Source organism: Solea senegalensis, linkage group LG8 (assembly GCF_019176455.1).
Source record: "Solea senegalensis isolate Sse05_10M linkage group LG8, IFAPA_SoseM_1, whole genome shotgun sequence".
In the NCBI taxonomy this organism is placed as follows: Eukaryota; Metazoa; Chordata; class Actinopteri; order Pleuronectiformes; family Soleidae; genus Solea; species Solea senegalensis.
In genome coordinates, this window is record NC_058028.1 from 26,658,915 (window position 1) to 26,683,459 (window position 24,545).

A 24,545-nucleotide genomic window follows, 5' to 3' on the forward strand; every position below is an offset into this window, starting at 1 on the left:
AGAAGGGACTCAGAGCCGAACCCTGATGTAGTCCCACCTCCACCTTGAACTTCTCTGTCACACCTACAGCACACCTCACCGCTGTCTCACAGTTGGCATACATGTCCTGCACCAGTCTAACATACTTCTCTGCAACTCCAGACTCTCTCATACAGTACCATAGTTCCTCTCTCTTTTTCCAGATCTACAAAGGCACAATGCAGCTCCCTCTGACCTTCTCTGTATTTCTCTACCAGCATTCTTAAAGCAAATACTGTATCTGTAGTACTCTTTCTAGGCATGAAACCATACTGTTGCTCATAAATGCTGACTTCTGCTCTCAGTCTAGTTTCCACTACTCTTTCCCACTTCATTGTATGGCTAATTAACTTTATTCCTCTATAGTTACTGCAATTCTGAACATCTCCTCTATTACTTAAAAATGGGCACCATCACACTACTTCTTCATTCCTCAGGCATCCCCTCACTCTCTAAGATCCTGTTGAATAGTCTAACCAGAAACCTGCTGGACGTCTTTCCCATCGATATCTCTCTGTTTTGCCAACCTGTATAAATCATTCTCTCCCTCCTTACTTTCCAACCTATAGCATACAAGTCATCATACGCCCTTTGTTTGACCTCTACCTTTACCTTATGCTGCATCTCCCTGTACTCCTGTCTGCTCTCTTCAGTCTCCTCAGTGTCCCACTTTTTCTTTGCTAACCTCCCCATACCCGTTGTTGTCTCTCTCTATTGTTCAATATTTTGTAAACTCATGAGAGTCACATCAGCCTCAGCAACAGTTACATATTAAAGTTTGCTTGTGACTCTAGTAATGGTGAGTCTCCATAATGGTGAAGAGTGGGGCCATGATCCAGTGGTGAAAGATCACCATCATTGCAGCTAACATGGAAAATAGCACCACCAACTTAAGGAGACCACAGACAACAAATCCAATTTATTGAGGCTGGTCTTGGGGCATTTGTTGGTAAGTTGTATTTTCCACTGGACCTGACTAAGTAAAGCTACATGCCTAGTTAATTTTTGGAACCACATTTTGCAGGTCTATATACTGAATACTGATTTTACTGAGATTGCATAGTGAAATAAAGATGGGATTATAACAAAAATGTTACCCTTGTAACAACTGGAAGTAGTCAGTTAAAATTACATTAACTCCCAACATAGAGCTCCGAACATCCTGTGACTCAGTCCCTATGAACCATTATGTAGTCAGCTAAAGATGTGGCAAAAATGAAAAGTTCTGGTGCTGGATTCAACCTGTCAGAGTCCACTGTGAACTTTCAATTCACAGAGATCACACAATATATCGCAAAACTTGAGAGGTTGATTATATCTGATCTTTATGATGCCCGGCATTCCAGACATCTTCAACTTCCTAATTAACTTCCATTCATCTTACTCCAGAGAGTAGCTGAAAGTTTACTGGTGCCTGGTGGGAAACAAATGGACGCAATCTGGCTTTGTGACAAACATAAAACTCTGGAATCCATCGGATTAAGACAGTGTTGTCACTAGAATGGTAAGTGTTGCATTACCAAAGTTGGCATTAGCAATGGGCTTGGGAATGTAAATACTTGCTGTGTTAATGTGCTGTGCAGACATGTGTATCACTTGGATTGAGTCCATTATTGTGCTAATTGTGCTAACCACAAAATTTGTTGCACTCTCTCTCTGGATCTCCTGTTACCCTGTCTCAGATGGTTTTGGCACAACAGCTATCCACTGTCTTCTCTTTTATGAGGAAAAAAGTAAAGAGACAAGTTGCCTGATGTATGTGTTGTCTTGTATTTACGTCAAAATAGGTGAACAGCGTTGTACCCTGCTAGGGTGCGTTTTTTGCTCTATTTGAAAAATGAGCTGTCAGATGAAAAATAAAAGACAATGATTTCCTTTTTTTATCTATTTCTTTATTGCTTTTTCAACATTACCACTCAATTCTAAAATACAGAGGATAGAGAAATAGCAGTGCTGACAGTTTTACTTTGTGGTGCCATGGCCCATGATGGCTTTCTTTGTGTTTCTTTCTGGCCTGAACAGGATGATATAACATTTGGGTCCAAACAGCGCCACCAAGAGGCCAAAACTGGAGGCCAGGATGGCAAATACCTCCACTGCATCTGCATATTTGCCTGGAGAGTTGATGTAAGCAGGGACAAAGGCCACCCACACTGCACAGAAGATCAACATGCTGAAAGTGATGAGTTTGGCCTCATTGAAACTGTCTGGAAGATTCCTTGCTAGAAAAGCTAACAAAAAACTGAGGACAGCCAGTAAACCAATATAACCAATTAAAACTGCAAAACCAATTGTGGACCCAACTGCACACTCATAAACTATCTTGTCACTCTGATACTGGGTGTTTTTATGAGGCACTGGTGAAGCAGAGACAAGCCAGGCAGTGCAGATAGCTGCTTGAACAGAAGTCAGAACCAGAACTGTGCCTCTCTGCTGCACAGCACCAAACAATTTGAGACTGGACTCACCTCCTGGTTTGGAGGCCCTAAACACAGCCAGAACCACCATGGTTTTCACCAGGATACATGAGACACAAAGCACAAAGCTGACGCCAAATGCTGCATGTCTTAGTTGGCAAGTCCACAATCTGGGTCGTCCAATGAAGAGCAATGAACACAAGAAACACAATTTGAGTGAAACCAAGAGAAGAAAACTGAGTTCTGAATTGTTGGCACGAACTATAGGTGTGCTGTGATGATGGATGAAGATGCTCAGAACAACAACACAGATAAATGTGCCCAACAGTGAGGTAGTTGTCAAGCAGATACCCAGAGGTTCATGGTAGGAGAGGAACTCTGTTTTCTTAGGAACACAGTGGTCACGCTGGGGGCTGGACCAGAAATCTTCTGGACAACTGGTGCACTCCATGGAGTCTGAGAAAAGAGGGAAAGTGAGGAGATACATGTTTATACAACATCTCTGAACTGTGATGTTTAAAACTTTACACTCACCAGTTGTATTGCTGATCTTTCCCTCAGAACAAGGGACACAGTCAAAACAACACTCAGGTTCCCCCTTCTTTCTGGCCATGCGGGTACCTGGAGGACAACTCTCACTGCACACTGACCGAGGAGGCTGTGTGGAGAAACATCAGTTTGTTATTTTATCTTATGAGGGATCAACCATACTTGTCCATGTTCTGTGTCCACAGATAAAGTTGCTTTGGAAATTTGGTTGCATGTCTGTGATCATGTGGATGGTGGTGCTTGTACATGATTTTTGCCCCCTCCAGGTCCAGGTCTTGATGGGGAGTTGTGTGGAGTGGGGTGTTGACCCAGCTTTTTAACTGACCTCACACCTGCAATGAGTCAGATGTTCTGTCAGCACCTTCTGGCAGTTTTTTGAGCTCCAAAAAATACATTCTGGCAGGATCAATGTTTTGCTGTGGAGTTGAGTGCAGAGTGGGGTGTTTAGTCGTGGCAATTGAGAGGGCTGCTCCTGCTACAAATGTTCTACATTATATTACATGTCATTTAGCAGACACTTTTATCATATTTGGGTACAAACAAGAGCTATAAGTAAGTAAGTGCTTCAAGTAAGGCAAACTATAAAGTAAGTGCATTTTTTGTGTCATCGTCTTAATGGAGGTAGAGTCAAAAATGATGTGTTTTTAGTCGCCGGTGGAAGATATGGAGGCTTTCTGTTGTCTGGATGTCGATGGGGAGCTCGTTCCACCATTTGGGATCTGATAGGAAGAAGCTATATTCCATTTTCACATTCTGCTACACAGAGAAGAAAGCTGTGCAACCTCCTGGAGGCAATGTTTTCGAATTCTCAGCATACTCACTCACATATGCAGTTGATAAGTTAATGGCAAGACCCTTGTTGCCACATTCTACAGACCCAGCCTTTTAACTGACCTCACATCTGCAATGATTTTAATTCAAAAGTCAACTGTTCTATTAGCACCTTTTGGCAGTTTTGAGCTCCAAAAAAAACATTCAAGCATGTTCAATGTTTTGCTGTTGTTCTGAAAGAGGAAGAGAAAGTACTTCACCATTCTACATACTCAACAAATATGAACAAAGGAGCTGCCCAACACTAAAGCTGGACATGTTGTTTTGCTCAAGGTCACATAAATGGCTGGCCTGTGGGACAACGAGGCTTCCAAAGCAGACGTCAGGAGAGTAAAAGACAAGACTGTGAAAGTTTTATTGAGACCTGTCTCGGTTATGGTTGAGAAAACACAACCCCCCAGGACAATGTAATGTGTGGGTGGATGTGGGACTGTGCAGTACACTGGTTCTGGTGTTGATGCAGAGTGGGGAGTGGCTATTCCGGCTCCCGCTGCAAATCATGTGACATGTTGTTGCCTTGGCCACTATTTTTCTACTAGTACTGCATTTTATCAATCGTTTTGTTTTATTTTATGCATCATTGTTGTTTAATGTGTATTTGCTATATTTATATGATTCTGGCAAGTTTAATTTAGTTTAGCAACTAGCTTCATAACTGCCTGATTTGCCCTGCATATCAGTATTTTCATAAACCTTTCATGGTTAGTTAGTGTTCTCTTCCCTTTTTTTTCGCCTGTATTTTTTTTTTAAATTCCCTGTTATTCCATGTGTGCTCAGTGGGTGTGGCTCTCCTATATTCTGAAAACCCTCCTGAACTTTACTCCTGCTCTGCTAAAAGTTTCTCACCAGGAGATTGCCCCCTTGTAATCTTTGATTTATAGGTTGTACAGCAGTCACCAACTATCCTTGCATAGATTCAGGCAAGAGTCCATGTTTATTTTCTTCTTTGATGTTACTTCTTCAACCAAAACAACACGGTCCCACCAACTACACTGGAAAGAGTTGTGTTACATGGAGCTTGAGCATTTGGTGCATACAATCAAAAAGAGCACATGTGCATGTGTAACACACGAGTGGATTTCAACATTCACATTAGATTGACCATAACAAACCTCTGCGGACTGGAAAATATGAATCTACCCCAATAAGTTAATAACGTAATAAAATTATGAAATTACCTGTTTTGATTCAAAGCTCCAGAAGATTTTGTCTTCGTCGAGTGTCAGTTCTTCACCTTTGAAGGCTGACCTCTTAACCTCACCCACTCTCTGAACTTTAGTTCTTCCATCAGGGAGCCACACCCAGTTCATGATGTCATATATTGGTAAGGCGTCACCGTTCTCATCAAATGACACTCGATCACCAAATGTTGTTGTGAAGTTGACTTTTTCCAAGTAATACACAAGCTTTGGATATGAGAATCAGACATAAAAGGAAAACAAGAAAGACAATTACAATTAGTGCAGTTTGCTTACCAACAGATTCACAATGTTCTCATATAACATTTGCATGGTGACTTAAAAGGAATTTAAAGAGTTGACAGGATTCCCCAAAATTATCTTTTGCCTTGAAGAAGGTGAGAAAGATAAATATTTGCCTCTCATCTTCTGTTCAGGAATGTTTGGGCGTGTCAAAAATGCTCCTCTTCAAATGCAATGATGATATACAAACCCACATCTTCATGTCAGCAGTTTATCGTTTACTGGTGAATAAATGCACCTGCTCATATGTAGTGTATGAAGTAGTGCCTTTGGTTTGCTAGATAGCTGCAAATGTCTTTGCCTTGAAAATGTCTTTTCTCAATGCTAAAACAAAGAAAAGCTGTCACTTTATTTAAAATTTCTGAAGATGAGGAAATAAAGTATTAAAGAAAAGAAAGAAGTACAGACTCCTGCTGTCAGGCAGCAGGGCTTTGCATAGCTGAACGCATCCGCAAGCACAACAAACCGAAGCAAAAAGAGTGAGCCAGCTTCTTCAAGAATCCCTTCATGCACGCCTTGCAACTGCTGAAGGAGTGGGAAGTTTGAAACCACCCGGGAGCAACTGCAACAGCATGTCAAAAGGCAGTACAGCGATCCGATAAGGAATGTCCCACTAGGAACTTCAGGATATGTGCCTCAGCCTGCACAGCCGACACAGAGTTCAACATCATCTTCCCCAAGCTCAATGAAGTAAGGCAAGTCATGAAGATGGCAAGGCCCTAATCAGTACCAGGCCCCAATGGAGTCCCCTCCAAGCTCTACAATATTTGTATTGTCCCATCAGAGTGGCAAAGAACAGTAGCGGTCTTAATCGCCAAGAAAGCGAATTCCAAAGACATCGACCAATTCAGAAACATCGCCCTATTGAATATAGAGGAAATATCTTCTCAGTACTGGCCAGAAGGATGATCAGCTTCTTGTTAGACAATAGCTACATTGACACCGGCTGCCAGAAGGCAGGAGTACCAGGCCTCCCAGGGTAGGTAGAGCACGCTATGATGATTCGGGACCAGATCCAGAAGGCCAAGCAGGAGAAGAAAAACCTGCACGTCATCTGGCTCGCTCTTGCCAACACATATGGGTCAGTATCACACCAGCTGATCAGTATACTGCAGAGCTGTCTGAGAAAGCGATGGGGAAAACTGTTATGAAGCTCTGGAAAGGTCTGGCGAGTTTCGACCAAAACCAGCTCCCTGGGAAGTACAAGGTCTGGTGCTACCGATTAACACTCTATAGGAGGTTGATATGGCCATTTAAAATGAGCGAAATCCCCCCATCCACCCCAAGTAAGATGGATGAAAAAATTAATTCATCCGAAAGTTACTGGGGCTGCCATGGTGCCTCTCTGAAACGACCCTCTTCGAGAAGCACATGCTGCAGCTACCACTGCAACTGCTACTGCAGTCCATAGGTTTGGGCTACATGCACAGGAATAGAAATGGAACACTCAAACTGAGGATGACCAAGCTGTCTCTGGGCTGCAACACCAATAAATCATTTGCAGATACCAGTCAAGAAGAGCAGGGCGAGAATGGGGAGAAGCGCCACGGTTCTGGTCTAAGGCCAGCCACAAAGAGATGAAGGAAATGGTGGTGGCTGAGGTGACAAGGATGAAGAGCACTATAAGATCAAGGAACATCCCCAGGAAAGACTCAGCTTCCTCATTTGATCTACCTATGACATGCTTTCCTGTCCTTGGAACCTTCACCAGTGGTTTGGGAATGAATAATGATGCGCATTGTGCAATGCTTCCAACACAAGCCTCCAGTACATCCTGTCAGGCTGTAAGACCGCACTGACCGTCAGCAAGACCGTACTGAGAAAACTAGCTGAGGTGCTGGAGGGTTTGTCACGGAAGGGGGAGAAAAAACATCAGGCCAACAGGAGGTGAGACAGGCAGCAATGCCAAGCAGGATTCCCCATCAACCTGTATATTTACCGTACAAAAACTGTGTGTTTGATTTAAGGGAGTAGTCCAAAATGTGTGTGTAAGTGCATGTTTGGCTCCACCAGCGGACACACCACCACCATCTCAGAGCAAAGGTTGCTGAATTTTACATTTTTTCAAACCAAATTTTTACACTTAGGAACTTTTTCTTATCATTTAAAGGTTGTTAGTAGCACACTTTTCTGTGGGCTGACAATGTGTGAAAACACTTTACATCGACTATAACTATAAATAAAGTATTATTAATTACTATACATGTGTAAACACATAAGTGCCTTGAAATAAACATCTGGAAATCAATTGGAGGATAAACGACTCCATTATCTCCTAACTTTATAAGGAATGTGTAATGTTTTTATTTGTTAATCGAAAGGTCTTACACTTCATTGAACTCTTAATATAAAGTATTAATTGAAATGAAGAGTTGAGTGTAAACTGATATCTCACCTGCCATGGCTCCAGTCTTTGTAAATGAGCACAGGTGTTGTTGCTGAAAGGTCCTCTCCCTGGCTCACACTGCAGCATGTCATCAAGAGCATACGCCAGAGCGTACACAGCCTTATACACATTATACTCTGGTCTGAGGTTTGAAACGTCCACCAATTCATTCTCCACATTCTCTATAACTTCCTGTCCAGTGCATAATTCTCCTCCAGCTTCCACCCAACCTGCTGGAGGTGGTGCAAATCTACACTGAAATGTGTGTTCCCAAAACTGATTCACCTGTAATGTAGTTCATTTGTAAATAAATGCCGGTATGTTATTCTTACAAATATAAAATCAGAGGAAAACTCTCACCATGCTGTTTCCATCTGTGTTGTTGTGATGTAGATCAGGACGTATTTGTAACAGGAAGTCTCTGAGTCCTGGTATTTCTCCTCGACGTATAGAGATGCTCAGGGTTCCACCCAGGTACGGCATGAAGTGAGGAGTCTGGAACACATCAATTGATGACCAAACTTCACTGGCAATCCACTGCAGGCCTGTCACATTCTGCCTCACCACCTGTAAATTGCATTATGACAAGTTTATAAATCCACACTTTCATACTAGGAAAGTAAAATGTAGTTTCCACAATTGATGTCTTTCACGAACCTGTGTTGTAATACAGACACATTTAAATTAATAATCTCAATCTAAAACCCTCCAGTAACTCTAAATATTTAAGGGTGATAAAATTCATGACATTTATTTTTAAAATGCTAAAAGCTTTTCTGATACACTTTAATGACTGACCTGGTTCATGAAGTTAATCGTGCGACTCTGATGTGCAAACACAATCACCACTCGAGCTGTTGATTTCCTTATCACATTCACTATTCTCCTCAGCTCAGCAGGGTCGTCATCCTGAGGCAAAATCTCAGTGTAAGCCAGACAACCTCCACCAGCTGGACCCAGATCAGAGTGAAAGGATCGGGCAGCATGGACTCCATAATCATCACCACTGATGAGCAGACCTGCCCAAGTCCAACCAAAGTGTTTTAGAATCTGAATCATAGCATTCACCTATGTGGACACAGAGCAGAGGGATTAGTGCACAGGCTGAAATCATCTTTACTAGAAATCCTGCTTAACAGAATTTCTAGTAAAAGACTCATGTTTAATCACAGTCAGTGTTGGATATTTGACACCACACAACTCTGTCAATGAAACATATAACATGACAAGTGATACACTTTTTTAAGGATTGATTTTCACCTGAAAAGCATCACTTGGGATCGTCCTAAAGAAAGATGGAAACTTTTGTCTGTCGCCCAGGCAGGAACATGTGGCAAAATAACTCACCTGCAAAACACGAGACCATGTATCCTTGAAATTCAGTCTGCTGAATCTTAACTTTATAGTGTTTTAACACTTCATGTTGCAGCTTCATTTTCACTTCAAACTTTGATTAAATTTAGAGACAAAAACTTACCAGAGGCACTCTGTACAAACCTACGACCTTTGAGATGGCAATAGTACTTGTAGAGGAAGCATCTCCCACAATCCCCAGGACTGGAGGAGTTCCTACACAGTTCTCCTCTAATGTAACTTGCTCTTCTTGACCACTGACTAAGGTTAGTGATGCACCAATTCCAACTTGGACACAGTTATCATACAGACTGTATCCCAGAGTTACATTAGGGAGCAGGTTGGAGTTTCTATTGATCTCATCAATAGCAAAGGCCATGGACTGAGCCTGTCTGAATCCTACAACATCAAAACTAAGAATATAATACACGTTAATTTTTCAAAATACGTTATACAGTCTGTAAAGTTAGACACCTACATATACTGTCAGACTCACCCATAGCAGGGAGGCAGCTGTGGTTTTGAGGTAAAAGTCACGTCAAGATCATCAGAAAAGAAGTTGACTGCAAAAAGTCCACCAAGAATCACATCTCCAGTTTTGTGCATCCCATTTAAATGAAACTGTCCCTTTAACTGACAAGAGGAGGAATAAAGAGAGGAAGACACAGCAGAGGAAAAGCAGGAATACAACATCAGTGAGAGCAAGTTGTTGTCTAAAAATGCCCTCATGACTTTGCTCTGGTTCATCCCTTGACTGAGATCAGTCCTTTAACTACATCATCTTTTATTGACTTATGACAATGTTTATTTTTGCACGTCACCTATCAGGGCAGAATAACACACTTTAGGGGCAGGTCCTCAGCAACGTCATGTGTCATTTACATGTAGTTTTGTCATTTATCTTTTGTACTTAGTTTATCAGTGTGTTTGTAGCTGTCCAATATTTTTAGTCACAAAAATATATTTTGTAAATTAATTGCTGAACTAATTAATATAATGAATCAAAAAATGTGTCTGTTATTAAATGGTGGCTGTGTGAACAGGTTATATTTTTATAAATCTAAACTGCATCATTTCTGTTATTACTTGGCAAACTAAGTTGGAACTTGAACTTGTGATTACAGTAAGTTATGTTATTGAACAGCTATGTTTTTGTTTGCAATAAACTGGCTCCTCTCAACAATTTAAGCACAGTTTCCAGTTGTAATAAGGACTTATTGTCATATCCATGCCTGGCAGTCTCTTTTTTTCCTGCATTTCCCCCTCCCTCCCTGTGGTGTCACTCTCACTTGGAGCAGGTCCCAGGCTCAGGCAGCTGTAGCTCACACCTGGCACCAATCACCTCATCAAGGCCCTGCTCAAATACTCAAGCTTTTGTCGTTTTTAGTCAGATTAGTTGATGGTGTAGAAAGAACCCCTCAGACACAAGACTCGTACTGAACAAAAGGGATTTTATTTGGCTAAGTCAAGCATCAGTCCGAGCGCTGCAACAGCTTGGGAGAATGTGTTCCTACCGAATCTCTGAACAATTCTGCCTGCATAGGAGCAGATCCATACTTTCTCTGACATCATCATCCTATACTTCACAATTGTCCATTTTAGGTATTCTATCTTCAGTCTAGAAGCCCCTCCTAGTGATGGACAGAGAAGACAAACAATGGTGCCCTTCTGTCTTTAGGTACCATGTCTCATTATATAGGAGGACAGCTGCTCAGAGCATAAAATCTACTCTTCAATGTAAACATATTGTAAATATTAGAGAATCAACAACAGATTTGACCTCGGAACCTCTTATTATATAGGGAGTATCTGCGTTTCTTCAAAAAAGCCTTTTCTAGGACGGGCCCAGAATTGGCCCATAAATGTGTCATAAAGTATGTCCTGGGTCATACTTGTGACCCCCATGAGGAATTTCCTGGTTACTTTTCAACTGCAATGGAATACACATCTCTAACTTATTCGAGACAGAATGTAGCTGTGTTAATGTGTTCATCTACATCAGATACTACACTTTCAAGCTGCTCACTGCCAGATTGTTACTGTTCATGAGTGGTAAACTACATCAGGCCAATCTCTGAAGTTTTCAAACTGATTCTTCCCAGTGCTTCTGTGAACTCATTCTTGTGTTTTTCTACTTGTTTCAGAAGATCCTCCAACCTGCTCGCTGCCTCCGTGGACCTGCTCCTCTCCCAGCTACCTCACTGCTACCCTCCACCTGCCATCTTCAGCCCCCCTCCTGCTAAACTTTTCCATCAAATAAACCTGTTTGTTGCTCAGCTCTAAGTCTGTGTCCTGGTCCTAACTCCCACTGGTTGTCACATCCTCTTTAATGTGGATCACTGGTGGAGTGCATCGCCTTTCAACTGTAAGGTTGTGGGTTAGATCCCTAGTTTCACTAATCTATGTGATTCACTTATACAGCAAATCTGACTTAGTTTGTCCATCTTCTCGTAACATAAATGATAATTATGAGACAGAAACATTTCTCATCCAAGCAAAAATGTATTTGGTAAATGCAGATTCTGAACTTTTGAAATCTTCACTCAAGTAAGTGAACATGACTGGCCAATGTTTTTTTTTTGTTAAAATTTGTGCTTCACACGAGTCATATCTGAATTATTGTTTATCCTTAGAAAATTAATCAAAGAATGCATTTCATTCCAGCAGGTTTGCAGGCATTCTGTCTGAAGAGCGGGGCCATGGTTCAGTGGTGAGCAATCAATTCTATCCAATTAAATTTTAACTTGTAGAGAACCTATTCACAGAATACATTATCTCAAGGTACTTTACATTGTGAGGTCAGGACAGGAACACAATGAGCAAGCCCTTGGCAACAGTGAAGAGTAAAAACTCCCTTTTAGCAGGAAAAATATGTGACAGAACCAGACTCAGAGTGTAGGGAAATCTGCCTCAACCAGTTGGGGTACAGGAGAGAAGTGAAAGGAGAGATAGGAAAATAAAAAATGGAAAGAAGATTTAATGGTCCTCGGGAGCCTCTTCCAGAGGGGAGCATTGTGAAAAGGGAAACACCTGGGTGTGAGGGGTCCGCCATGATTTTTCTTGCCCTCCTCACAGCTCTGGTGTTGTATAGGGTCTCTAGAGAAGGCAGGGGAGTGCCAATCACCCTCTCAGTGAGAAAGAACAGCCGCTTGTGGGCCTTTTTCGTGAGAGCCGTGGTGTTCTGGCCCCATTTCAGGTTGCGGGAGATGATCAGCCCGAGGAAGTGGCAGGACTCCACAGTGGTCACTGCGGTATCCCCCAGCATGATGGGAGGGAGTGGAGCTGCGTTCCTCCACCATTTTCACTGTCTTGAGAGCGTTACTCTGTAGTCGCTCGATCTCCCTACTGTATGCAGACTCATCCCCCCTGGAGATGAGGCCAACCAGGGTGGTGTTGTCTGCAAACTTCAGGAGCTTGACCGATGGGTAGGGGTGTGACAATACACTCAGCTCATGAGACGGGACGAGAAGAGACACAATATTGGGTTCACGAGAACGAGACGAGGAGAGATTTAAAGAAAACTAAAATGACAAAATATATGACTGGACCAACCGAGTTGCACATGCATTTTGAAATGTTTTATTATAACTCTTTATATGCATGATGTAAGGATGAGCTTTTAATAAACTTCTTCTTCCACAAATTTAAACTAAAACTAACATTTATAAAAGTTAAAATAAAATTAAATATTTCTTTCTTTTTTTCAGTGCAAACAATATTATGTGCAAAATCAAACCAAAGTTCTACTCTGTCAATACAGACTGCAAATAGTGCAAACAGAACCTGAACAAGTATGTCACTGACAATTTGCTGCAACTACACAGCCATATTCTTTTTTAAGAATATGTCCACATTCTCTGGCAGCAGTTGGGATCTTTATGCATTGTCTATGTCTCCTGCTGTTGAAAAGATGTGCCCACTTGGAACAGAGGTAGCAGGGACAGAAAGGCACGCTTTGGCAAGATGTGACAGCAAAGCAGTTTTCTTGCCACCACTTCAGAGGGCAGCCACTGAGAGGGATAGAGGCCTCTTTTCTGTAGTTTTCAACTTCCCTCTCAGCCTGTTTTGAACTGTTGGACTCCTCTGGCTCAGTAGAGAAAGAGTTCCCTAACAGGTCGTTAGGGAAGTGTTGTCTTTTTGGGAGCAGGTTCTGTCACTTCGGGCTCATCATCTCTCACCTCTCTACCGCGTGTGGGACAGTGAGCTCCACCTGCTGCCCCTTCTTCCCTCTCCTCAGCTATGGTCTTTAAACAGAAGAAACACTGGTGTTAAATTTGATAAGCAGCTAAGAGCCCTCCACACACACACACACACAAAGTGATGCTCTCATGTTTCTAACACACACACTTCATCTCTTAAAAATGTTTAGTTGAAAACATACACAATACAATTTAAAGTGATAAATATACCTGTTTTTGCAGCAACTGTTCTGCCTTGTTCTGTAACCTCAGGAAGACGGCCTCACACTGGTCATGGTCTAGCTGAGGTAGAGTCCGGAACCTTGGGTCCAGTATGGTGCACTCTTGCAGATAGTTGAAGGCATCCCCACTGTATCTGCAATATTTGTGAGGATTGCAGTATTCGTGTTGGCCACGGTGGTGGAATCTCTATCATTTGGTGTCATGTTCTGTTTAATCATGCTCTTTAGTGGCACAATGAGAGACACTGTGGGACTCTTCAAAGCTTCAGCTTCACAAGGTCTTACAACCTGGCTTTGTGACAAACATTCAACACCGGAATCTATCGGGTTAAGACAGTGTTGTTGTCACTAGCTGGTAAGTGTCACATTACCAAAGTTGGCATTTGCAATGGGCATTGTAATGTAAATAGTTGCTGTGTTAATGTTGCTGTGCAGACATGTGTATCAGTTGGAGTGTGTCCATTATTTACAGAGAGCTAACCACAAAATCTGTTGCACTGTCACTCACGGTTTTCTGTCCCCTATCTTCACTTTTATGAAGAAAACAGTAAAGAGACAAGTTGCCTGACATACTCCCTGATTTATGTGTTGTCTAGTATTTACGTCAAAAGAGGTGAACAGCGTCGTACCCTGACAGGGTGCATTACTTGTTGTTGTTTTTTCATCAGCTAACAGAGCTCTATTGGAAAAACAAAAGAAAATTATTTCCTTTTTTTAATCTATTTTTTTATTGCATATCTTATGATCTTAACATTACCACTCAATTAAAAAAATACAGAGGATAGAGAAACAGCAGTGCTGACAGTTTTACATTGTGATGCCTCGACCCATGATTGCTTTCTTTGTGTTTCTCTCTGGTCTGAACAGGATTATGTAACATATAGGTCCAAACAGCGCCACCAAAAGGCCAAAACTGGAGGCTAGGATGGCAAATACCTCCACTGCATCTGCATATTTGCCTGGAGAGTTGATGTAAGCAGGGACAAAAGCCACCCACACTGCACAGAAGATCAACATGCTGAAAGTGATGAGTTTGGCCTCATTGAAACTGTCTGGAAGATTCCTTGCTAGAAAAGCTAACAAACAACTGAGGACAGCCAGTAAACCAATATAACCAAGTAAAACTGCAAAACCAACTGTGGACCCAACTGCACACTCATAAACTATCTTGTCACTGTGATACTGGGTGTTTTTATGAGGCACTGGTGAAGCAGAGACAAGCCAGGCAGTGCAGATTGCTGCTTGAACAGAAGTCAGAACCAGAACTGTCCCTCTCTGCTGCACAGCACCAAACCACTTGAGACTGGACTCACCTCCTGGTTTGGAGGCCCTGAACACAGCAAGAACTACCATGGTTTTCACCAGGATACATGAGACACAAAGCACAAAGCTGATGCCAAATGCTGCATGTCTTAGTTGACAAGTCCATAATCTGGGTCTTCCAATGAATAGCAACGAGCAGAGGAAACAGAACTTAAGTGACACCAAGAGAAGAAAACTGAGTTCTGAATTGTTGGCACGAACTATAGGTGTGCTGTGATGATGGATGAAGATGCCCAGAACAACAACACAGATAAATGTGCCCAACAGTGAGGTGGTTGTCAAACAGATACCCAGAGGCTCATGGTAGGAGAGGAACTCTGTTTTCTTAGGAACACAGTGGTCAAGCTGGGGGCTGGACCAGAAATCTTCTGGACAACTGGTGCACTCCATGGAGTCTGAGAAAAGAGGGAAAGTGATGAGATACATGTTTATACAACATCTCTGAACTGTGATGTTTAAAACTTTACACTCACCAGTTGTGCTGCTGATCATTCCCTCAGAACAAGGGACACAGTCAAAACAACACTCAGGTTCCCCCTTCTTTCTGGCCATGCGGGTACCTGGAGGACAACTCTCACTGCACACTGACCGAGGAGGCTGTGTGGAGAAATATCTGTTTGTTATTGTATTTTATGAGGGCTCCTCCCTACTTGTTCATGTTCTGTGTCCACAGAGAAAGTTGCTTTGAAGATTTGGTTGCATGTCTGTGATCATGGTGGTACTTGTACATGATTTTTCACTGGATGTGGGACTGAACAGCACCCCCTCCAGGTCCAGATGTTGATGGGGAGTTGAGTGCAGAGTGGGGTGTTGACCCAGCTTTTTAACTGACCTCACACCTGTAATGATTTTAACTGAAAAGTCAACTGTTCTTACAGCACCTCCAAAAAAAAACTTTCAAGCAGGTTCAATGTTTTTCTGTTGTTCTGAAAGAGGATGAGAAAGTACATCACCACTCTTCAGACTCAACAAATATGAACAAAGGAGCTGCCCAACACCAAAGCTGGACATGCTGTTTTGCTTAAGGTCACAGAAATGGTTGGCCTGTGGGACTTTTGAACACATTCCTTATTCGTGACAACGAGGCTTCCAAAGCAGACGTCAAGACAGTAAAAGACAAGACTGTGAAAGTGTTACTGAGACCTATTTCCGATATTGTTGTCCTGGGGGGTTGTGTGGGTGGATGTGGGACTGTGCAGTGCCCTGGTCCTGGTGTCGATGCAGAGTTGAGTGCAGAGTGGGGATTGGCCCTTAGTCTTTTAGAGGGCTGTTACTGCTGCAAATCATGTCAACCACTATTTTTAAATTTTTTTAAAAGTACTGTATTTGATCAATCTTTTTTTTTTATTGTATGTAATGTGTTTTTGCTTTGTTTATATGATTCTGGCAAGTTTAATTAAGTAGTAATTAAACAAGTAAAAATAGCAACTATAGCTTCATAATTGACTGCTTTGCCCTGCATGTGAGTATTTTCATAAGACTGTCATGGTTAGGTAGGGTTCTCTTTCCTTTTTTTTTCTTGTTTGTTTTTTTAATTATCAGTGTTTCCATCCCTGCTCAGTGGGCGTGGTTCTCAATATCCTGAAGACCCTCCTGAACCTCCTTCTCTGCTAAAAGTCACACCAGGAGATAACCCCCTTGTAATCTTTGAGTGATGGGTTGTACAGTGGTCAACAAATGTCCTGGCATGTATTCAGACAAGAGTCCATGGTTATTTTCTTCTTCAACCAAAATAACAGGGTCACACCAACTACACTGGAAAGAGTTGTGTTATATGGAGCTTAAGCATTTGGTGCATACAGTCAAAAAAAGCAGATGTGGATGCGTATTACCATGAAGGGTTTGCCAGTAACATCACACACATTGGTGGATTTTCACACAGAGGGACCATAGCAAACCTCTGTGGACTGGAAAATATGAATCTACCCCAATAAGATAATAATGTAGTAAAATTATGAAGTTACCTGTTTGGATTCAAAGTTCCAGAAGATTATGTCTTCATCCAGTGTGAGTTCTTCACCTTTGAAGGCTGACCTCTTAACCTCACCCACTCTCTGAACTTTAGTTCTTCCATCAGGGAGCCACACCCAGTTTATGATGTCATATATTGGTAAGGCGTCACCGTTCTCATCAAATGACACTTGATCACCAAATGTTGTGGTGAAGTTGACTTTTTCCAAGTAATATACAAGCTTTAAATATAAGAATCAGACATAAAAGGAAAACATTTAAGACAATTACAATTAGTGTGATGTTCACAATGTTATCATATAATATTTGCATGGTGAATTAAAAGGAATTTAAAGAGCTGACAGGACGTGTCAGAATGGTCAGTTACTCTATTTGACCTTTTCTTAAAAATGTGTGTGTTTGTACGTCGGTGAAATATGGTCGCTGACTAAATACAGCGACCGCTGGCCGCAGTCTGATGCGAAGTGCGAACACACAAACACACGTTTGCTGACTTTATCCGGCACATTAACTTCATATATAAAATCCTGAGGCTGGAAGTTTGTGTTAAACACTGTGCTCCACTGTACAGCCACGAACAGCACACTTGTCCCTCCGTGTTGACATAATACCGCTCTTAATGCCTCGCCTGCACTTTCGCATTTTATAGGGACAAGGTGGAGCTAAGGTGGAGCTCTCGAAGTAAAATTATTGGTGGGGTGGCAACATTCGTGGTGAATGCATGCGGATTTCAAATGAAATGGCATTTCAAATGTTGCATGCTCCCGTCATTATACGTAGGGAATTCAACATTGCGTGTTTTATCGCCTATACTTACACTAAGGGGGACCACGAAAAAAGGACGTGGACTCATAGAGGCTTTAGGTGCGACCAGAGTGATTGTTGCCTTTTGAAGTGTGTTAAACAACAACTTTGATATGATTGTGTATTGAGACCAGATCCAGAAGGCCAAGTGGGAGTAGAAAGACCTGCACGTCATCTGGCTCCCTCTTGCCAACACATATGGGTCAGTACCACACCAGCTGATCACTTATGCCATGGAGTTCTTCCACATGCCCTCCTGCATCAAAAACCTGGTGGCATGTAACTTCAGTGGCCTGCAGATGTGCTTTGACCTCCAGGATTTCATCATCGGGTGGCAGCAGCTAGAATTAGGAATCGGCATGCGGTGTGCCATTTCTCTAATCTTATTTGTGGCAGCCTTTGAGATAATTCTTTTTAGAGCATGACAAATGGTTGGAGAGATCAAACTACCATCTGGGCAGAGGGGACCCTCATTGAGGAGCTGCATGGACAACATCAACACCCTCCTTCAAACAGCAGCATGTACATTCAGATTGGTGAAATGGATGGATGAGCTAATGTTGTGGGCAAGAATGAAGATCAAGCCCTCTAAATAACGTAGCCTTTCACTCAGAAGGGGAATTGGAAAACAGCAGCACCATCGTTAGGGGAGAGAAAATCCCACTCCTGTCTGAGCAACCCATTAAAAGAGCTGGCTGCTGAGCGTCAAGAGACTGGCTGGAAGATCACCATCTACCGAACAGAGGTTGGATGCCGAAGCGTTCTGGGGCTGTCAACCGCATGCCTCTTGAGGGACGCAGAACTGACTGGGACAGCTATAGAAGGCATCAAAATAACTGGCAGAGGAGGCTGACGAAGGCAGCTTTTAGCTCTGGCTGAAGAGGAAGGAAGTGCTGGGGAAAGAACAACTACCCCAGGCAACAGCCATAGGGGCGAACACCCATTAGCTGCAGGGGGTGAGAGTGAGATGTCCCTGGCACCATTCTGCCACCAGGAGACGTTCCCGGATTAAAGAAGCGAAACTTGTGTTTGCAAACATTTGTCCTGATTTAAGCGAGTAGTCCAGAATGTGTGTGTAACTGCATGTTTGGCTCCACCAGTGGACACAACCCCACCATCTCAGAGCAAATGTTGCTGAATTTACACATAACTTACACATAAGAACTCATTTAAATTTGGCAAGGTTGTTAGTAGCACACTTTTCTGTGGGCTAACAAAGTGCCAAGAGACTTTATGTGGTCTTACCTATAAAGAAGGTATTATTAATCACTATACATGTGTAAACACAGAAGTACCTTGAAATAAACATCTGGAAACCAACTGGTGGATAAACATTGTATTTTTGATCATTTCCATAAAAACATTTTATATTATGTCACATAACAAGTAAATATCACCATTATTTACTTCCGCTCCATTATCGCATTTAGACAAAATGGCAGCGCATGAACAACGCGAGGCTCAGTGTCTCTCCAGAATCTGCTATTTAGTGGTTTTCTATCTACTCCTGACTGGATTATTCATCCAGAACTACTCTGCGTTGCTGTCCTATAGCAAACAGGAGCTTCTTGACATTTGAAATCAAAACTCCTACACTACTCTTTGACTCATCCCAGCGATCTCCAGAACACTGGAGGCTGCTCACTCTTGCCGGCCGGGCGGAAGTGCACGCAGACGGCACCGAGAACTTAAACAAAGGCGGGGTAGGCGTGGAGGGCTACCAGTTAAGCTAAAGCTAACACCACACCGGCTCCTTTTACCTAGCATTTTCCTCGCCAATGTCCGTTCTCTGGCAAACAAAATGGATGAAATACGGCTCTCCATCACCAACAACAGGCGGATTATGGACTCAAATGTCATGATCTCTGAAACATGGATAAACAACAGCTGCCCGGACAACGCAACTTAGTTAGCAGGACGGCACACACACCGAGCCGACAGGATAGCAGAAAACTCCGGCAAGACTAGAGGTGGTGGTTTGTGCATTTATATTAACAAAGCTTGGTGCATGGACTCTGCTACTACCGAAAGACAATGCTCACCTAGTGTGGAGTTTTTAATGGTCAAATGCAGACCTTATTATCTCCCCAGGGAACTCACCTCTATCATTCTCACTGCAGTGTATACCTCCCTGGATGCTAATGCTAAGCTGGCTATGAAAGAACTGTGAGGACAATAACAGTGTGGCCAGAGGGGACAGACGCTGTGCTTCAGGACCAGTTCAGAAACACAGACTGAAATATGTTCACCCACACAGACTTGGACCAGTATGCCTCATCTGTACTGAACCACATCTCCACAACTATAGACAGTGTCACCACCCAGAAACAGATCACCATGTACCCCAACCAGAAGCCTTGGATGAACCGGGATGTCCGTCTCCTGCTGATGGCCCGCGACACCGCCTTCAGGTCAGGCGATGCACAGGCCTACAGTACAGCCAGGGCTGAACCGAAGAGGGGCATCAAAAAAGCCAAACACCACTACAAAGGGAAGGTAGGAGAACACTTCTCCAACTCCAACCCCTGACATATGTGGCAAGGACTCCAGATCATCACAGACTACAGGACCATCAACCAACACCATCATTAAGTTTGCAGATGACACCACAGTGATTGGCCTCATCAAAGACAGCGATGAGGCCGCCTACAGGGAGGAGGTGGCTCGTCTGGCTGAGTGGTGCGACACCAACAACCTGCTGCTCAATACTGAGAATACCAAAGAGCTCATTGTGGACTTCGGGAAGAATGCTGACCCACATACACCCATCCACATGGGGATGGTGGTGGGGCGTGTGAACAGCTTCAAGTTCCTGGGAGTCCACATCTCCGAGGATCAAACCTGGATGACCGGCTGCTCCAAGCTGGTCAAGAAGGCTCATCAGCGCCTCTTCTTCCTGAGGACACTGAGGAAGAACCACCTGTCCTCAGACATCATGGTGAACTTCTACCACTGTACCATTGAGAGCATCGTAACCAACTGCATCACAGTTTGGTATGGGAGCTGCTCTGCCTCGGACCGGAAGGCGTGGCAGAGGGTGGTGAAAGCCGCCCAGCACATCACCGGAACACCACTATCTGCCATAGAGGACACCTACAGGAAGCGGTGTCTGAAAAGGGCTGGAAAAATCATCAAAGACTCCAGTCACCCAGCACACGGACTCTTCAACCTCCTGCCCTCTGGGAGGCGCTACAGGAGCCTCCGAACTGAGACCACCAGTTACCGGAACAGCTTCCGCCCCACAGCTGTCACACCACTCATGGACTGCACACACACACCCAATGGTCAAAAACAACAAACAATGGACTGTATCCTCATACACACAACAACAACACATAGACTGAACCACCACTTACAACTACAAACACTTACAACTACCTGCACCTTATATCTGTAAACTAATTTAAAACCTGTCAACTCTCATTGCACTACTGTAAAATATGTCCAATAATGCACTACTGTATAATTTATTTAGCCATACATATCTAACTTGACCACAACTGCACTATTGTAAATACTGTATAGATAATCATGTTGTATACAATAATTGTTTATATCCCCTCATATTTATAACCATGTGCATAACCTGTTAATAGCCTGTACATTACTATAGTTTTTTAGCCTGTATATACTTAAAGTTATAGCATATTCATATTTATATCCTTCAATAGTGTACATTGATAATATATTGCTAAAAGCACTTCTGGATGGATGCAAACTGCATTTCGTTGCCCTGTACTTGTGACACATGCAATGACAATAAAGTTGAATTCTATTCTATTCTATTATCTCCTAACTTTATAAGGAATGTGTAATGTTTTTATTTATTAATCGAAAGGTCTTACACTTCATTGAACTCTTTAATATAAAGCATTAAGTGAAATGAAGAGTTGAGTGTAAACTGATATCTCACCTGCCATGGCTCCAGTCTTTGTAAATGAGCACAGGTGTTGTTGCTGAAAGGTCCTCTCCCTGGCTCACACTGCAGCATGTCATCAAGAGCATACGCCAGAGCGTACACAGCCTTATACACATTATACTCTGGTCTGAGGTTTGAAACATCCACCAATTCATTCTCCACATTCTCTATAACCTCCTGTCCAGTGCATAATTCTCCTCCAGCTTCCACCCAACCTGCTGGAGGTGGTGCAAATCTACACTGAAATGTGTGTTCCCAAAACTGATTCACCTGTAATGTAGTTCATTTGTAAATGAATGCTAGTAAATTATTCTTACAAATATAAACTCAGAGAAAAACTCTCACCATACTGTTTCCATCTGTGTTGTTGTGATGTAGTTCAGGACGTATTTGTAACAGGAAGTCTCTGAGTCCTGGTATTTCTCCTCGACGGATGGAGATGCCCAGTGTTCCACCCAGGTACGGCATGAAGTGAGGAGTCTGGAACACATCAATTGATGACCAAACTTCACTGGCAATCCACTGCAGGCCTGTCACATTCTGCCTCACCACCTGTAAATTCCATTATGACAAGTCTATAAATTCACACTTCCATACCAGGAAAGTAAAATGTTTCCACAGTTGATGTCTTTCACAAACCTGTGTTGTATTACAGACAAATTTGATTATTTCCTGGTAATCATAAAATAATAATTATAGATGAATTAATAATCTCAATCTTAAACCCTCCAGTAGCTTTAAATAATTAAAGGCGAAAACATTCATGACATTTCTTTTTCAAATGCTAAAAGCTTTTCTGATACTCTTTAATGACTGACCTCGTTCATGAAGTTAATCGTGCGACTCTGATGTGCAAACACAATCACCACTCGAGCTGTAGATTTCCTCATCACATCCACTATTCTCCTTAGTTCAGCAGGGTCATAACCCTGAGGCAAAATCTCAGTGTAAGCCAGACAACCTCCAGCTGGACCCAGATCAGAGTGAAAGGATCGGGCAGCGTGGACTCCATAATCATCATCACTGATGAGAAGACCTGCCCAAGTCCAACCAAAGTGTTTTAGAATCTGAATCATAGCATTCACCTATGTGGACATAGAGCAGAGTGATTAGTGCTCAGGCTGAAATTCTCTTTACTAGAAATCCTGCTAACCTAGACTCATGTTTAATCACTGTCTTTAAGTGTTGTATATTTGACACCACACAACTCTGTCAATAAAACATATAACATGACAAGTGACACACTCTTTTCTTTTTCACCTGAAAAGCATCACTTGGGATCGTTCTAAAGAAGGATGGAAACTTTTGTCGGTCAGTCAGGCAGGAACATGTGGCAAAATAACTTACCTGCAAAAAAAAGCATCACATATTCTAGAATAAAAGTGTTTTCTTTTTTCTTAAAACATTTAAGGTAATGAATGAAATTATATTTAAATTTACTTTGCAAAATAATGATTCAGTTGAAGGACTTTAAAACTTACCAAAGGCATTCTGTACAAACCTAAGACTGCAGAAATGGCTATAGAATTTGAAGAGGTTGTATCTCCCACAATTCCTAGGACTGGAGGAGTTCCTACACAGTTCTCTTCTAATGTAAGTTGCTCTTCTTGACCACTGACTAAGGTCAGTGCTGCACCAATTCCAATTCCAACTTGGACACAGTTATCATACAGACTGTATCCCAGAGTTACATTAGGGAGCAGGTTGGAGTTTCTATTGATCTCATCAATAGCAAAGGCCATGGTCTGAGACAGCCTGAATCCTACAACATCAAAACTAAGAATATAATACACGTTCATTTTTCAAAATATGTTATACAGTCTGTACAGTTAGACACCTACAGATAATGTCAGACTCACCCATAGCAGGGAGGCAGCTGTGGCTTTGAGGTAAAAGTCACATCAAGATCATCAGAAAAGAAGTTGATTGCAAAAAGTCCACCAAGAATCACATCTCCAGTTTTGTGCATCCCATTTAGATCAAACTGTTCCTGTAACTGACAAGAGGAGGAATAAAGAGAGGAAGACATAGCAGAGGAAAAGCAGGAATACAACATCAGTGAGAGCAAGTTGTCGTCTAAAAATGCCCTCATGATTTTGCTCTGGTTCATCCCTTGATTGAGATCAGTCCTTTAACTACTTCTTTTATTGACTTATGACAATGTTTATTTTTGCACATCACCTATCAGGGCAGAATAACATGCTTTAGGGGCAGGTCCTCAGCAACGTCATGTGTCATTTACACATAGTGTTGTCGTTTATCTTTTGTACTTAGTTTATCAGTGTGTTTAGGACGCCAGGGGTCACCTGTCGCTGTGCAGACAGACGCAGATACGTGCGTCCATCCGTCAGGCTTTTCAAAATAAAAGCAACACAGTTGTATTGCATGCGCAGCATAAATACTCTGTGTTTATGACTGACATACCGTGGGCCGGACAGGGATGCCCAAAGGGCTGTATGTGGCCTACAGTCCTAAAGTAAGGAAAACAACATTATTATGGACCACGTAAACTTCACAAATTTAATAGTAATTTTAGAGACATGAACAGTTAAGATAAATGTATCCCAGTGTGGCGGCACGAGGTATGGGGAGGTGCCTTTTTAAGGCAGCCTCGATCAATTTAAATGGTTGCCAGACAACGCCACCCTGGGAATTTCACCCAGGGATTTCTTGTAAATGGACTAACTCAAATAAAGCAAGGCACTGAGGTTCGTTATGCAACGAGACAGAGACGGCAGTTCAATAATACAAAATACTTTTATTTATACAAATTTCTGTTTTAAAAATACTATAAAAAGAATTACTCACGTAAGGGGACATATAAGGGGAACCAATCAGTGCTGAGACCTACAGTGGAAAACCGTATCCAAAAGAAAAGGGGATCCCAGGAACACCACACGTGAAGCAAATCAAAGTAAACAAAACAAAGAAGCTACAAAGTGCTAACACAACAAAAAGGGGACACCGTGACCAGGACACCAATCCACCACCGTAGGCTCAGCACCTGAATGGGGGCGACCAGAAAGCAACCAATTAGAAAATAACAAATAATGAAACAAAACAATAACTAATA

General features: G+C 42.4%; 2 protein-coding genes across 2 annotated transcripts; both read right to left on the reverse strand.

Annotated features, from left to right (window-relative positions):
- Window positions 1-1,888: 1,888 nt before the first annotated feature.
- Window positions 1,889-9,786, reverse strand: LOC122773225 (extracellular calcium-sensing receptor-like). Its single transcript, XM_044031734.1, has 9 exons — window positions 9,532-9,786; window positions 9,160-9,448; window positions 8,943-9,029; window positions 8,481-8,750; window positions 8,043-8,249; window positions 7,692-7,967; window positions 4,994-5,221; window positions 2,970-3,093; window positions 1,889-2,891 (listed from the first exon to the last, which is right to left on the reverse strand). The coding sequence occupies exons 1-9, from the start codon at window positions 9,780-9,782 to the stop codon at window positions 1,981-1,983; spliced, it is 2,643 nt and encodes an 880-aa protein (XP_043887669.1). The 5' UTR covers window positions 9,783-9,786; the 3' UTR covers window positions 1,889-1,980.
- Window positions 9,787-12,598: 2,812 nt separating this feature from the next.
- On the reverse strand, window positions 12,599-24,335 carry LOC122773228 (extracellular calcium-sensing receptor-like). The gene is made up of 12 exons (XM_044031736.1): window positions 24,281-24,335; window positions 23,332-23,468; window positions 22,954-23,248; window positions 22,733-22,819; window positions 22,291-22,557; window positions 21,818-22,024; window positions 21,467-21,742; window positions 16,743-16,970; window positions 15,252-15,375; window positions 15,069-15,173; window positions 13,445-13,589; window positions 12,599-13,279 (listed from the first exon to the last, which is right to left on the reverse strand). The coding sequence occupies exons 1-11, from the start codon at window positions 24,290-24,292 to the stop codon at window positions 13,513-13,515; spliced, it is 1,815 nt and encodes a 604-aa protein (XP_043887671.1). The 5' UTR covers window positions 24,293-24,335; the 3' UTR covers window positions 12,599-13,279; window positions 13,445-13,512.
- Window positions 24,336-24,545: the final 210 nt, after the last annotated feature.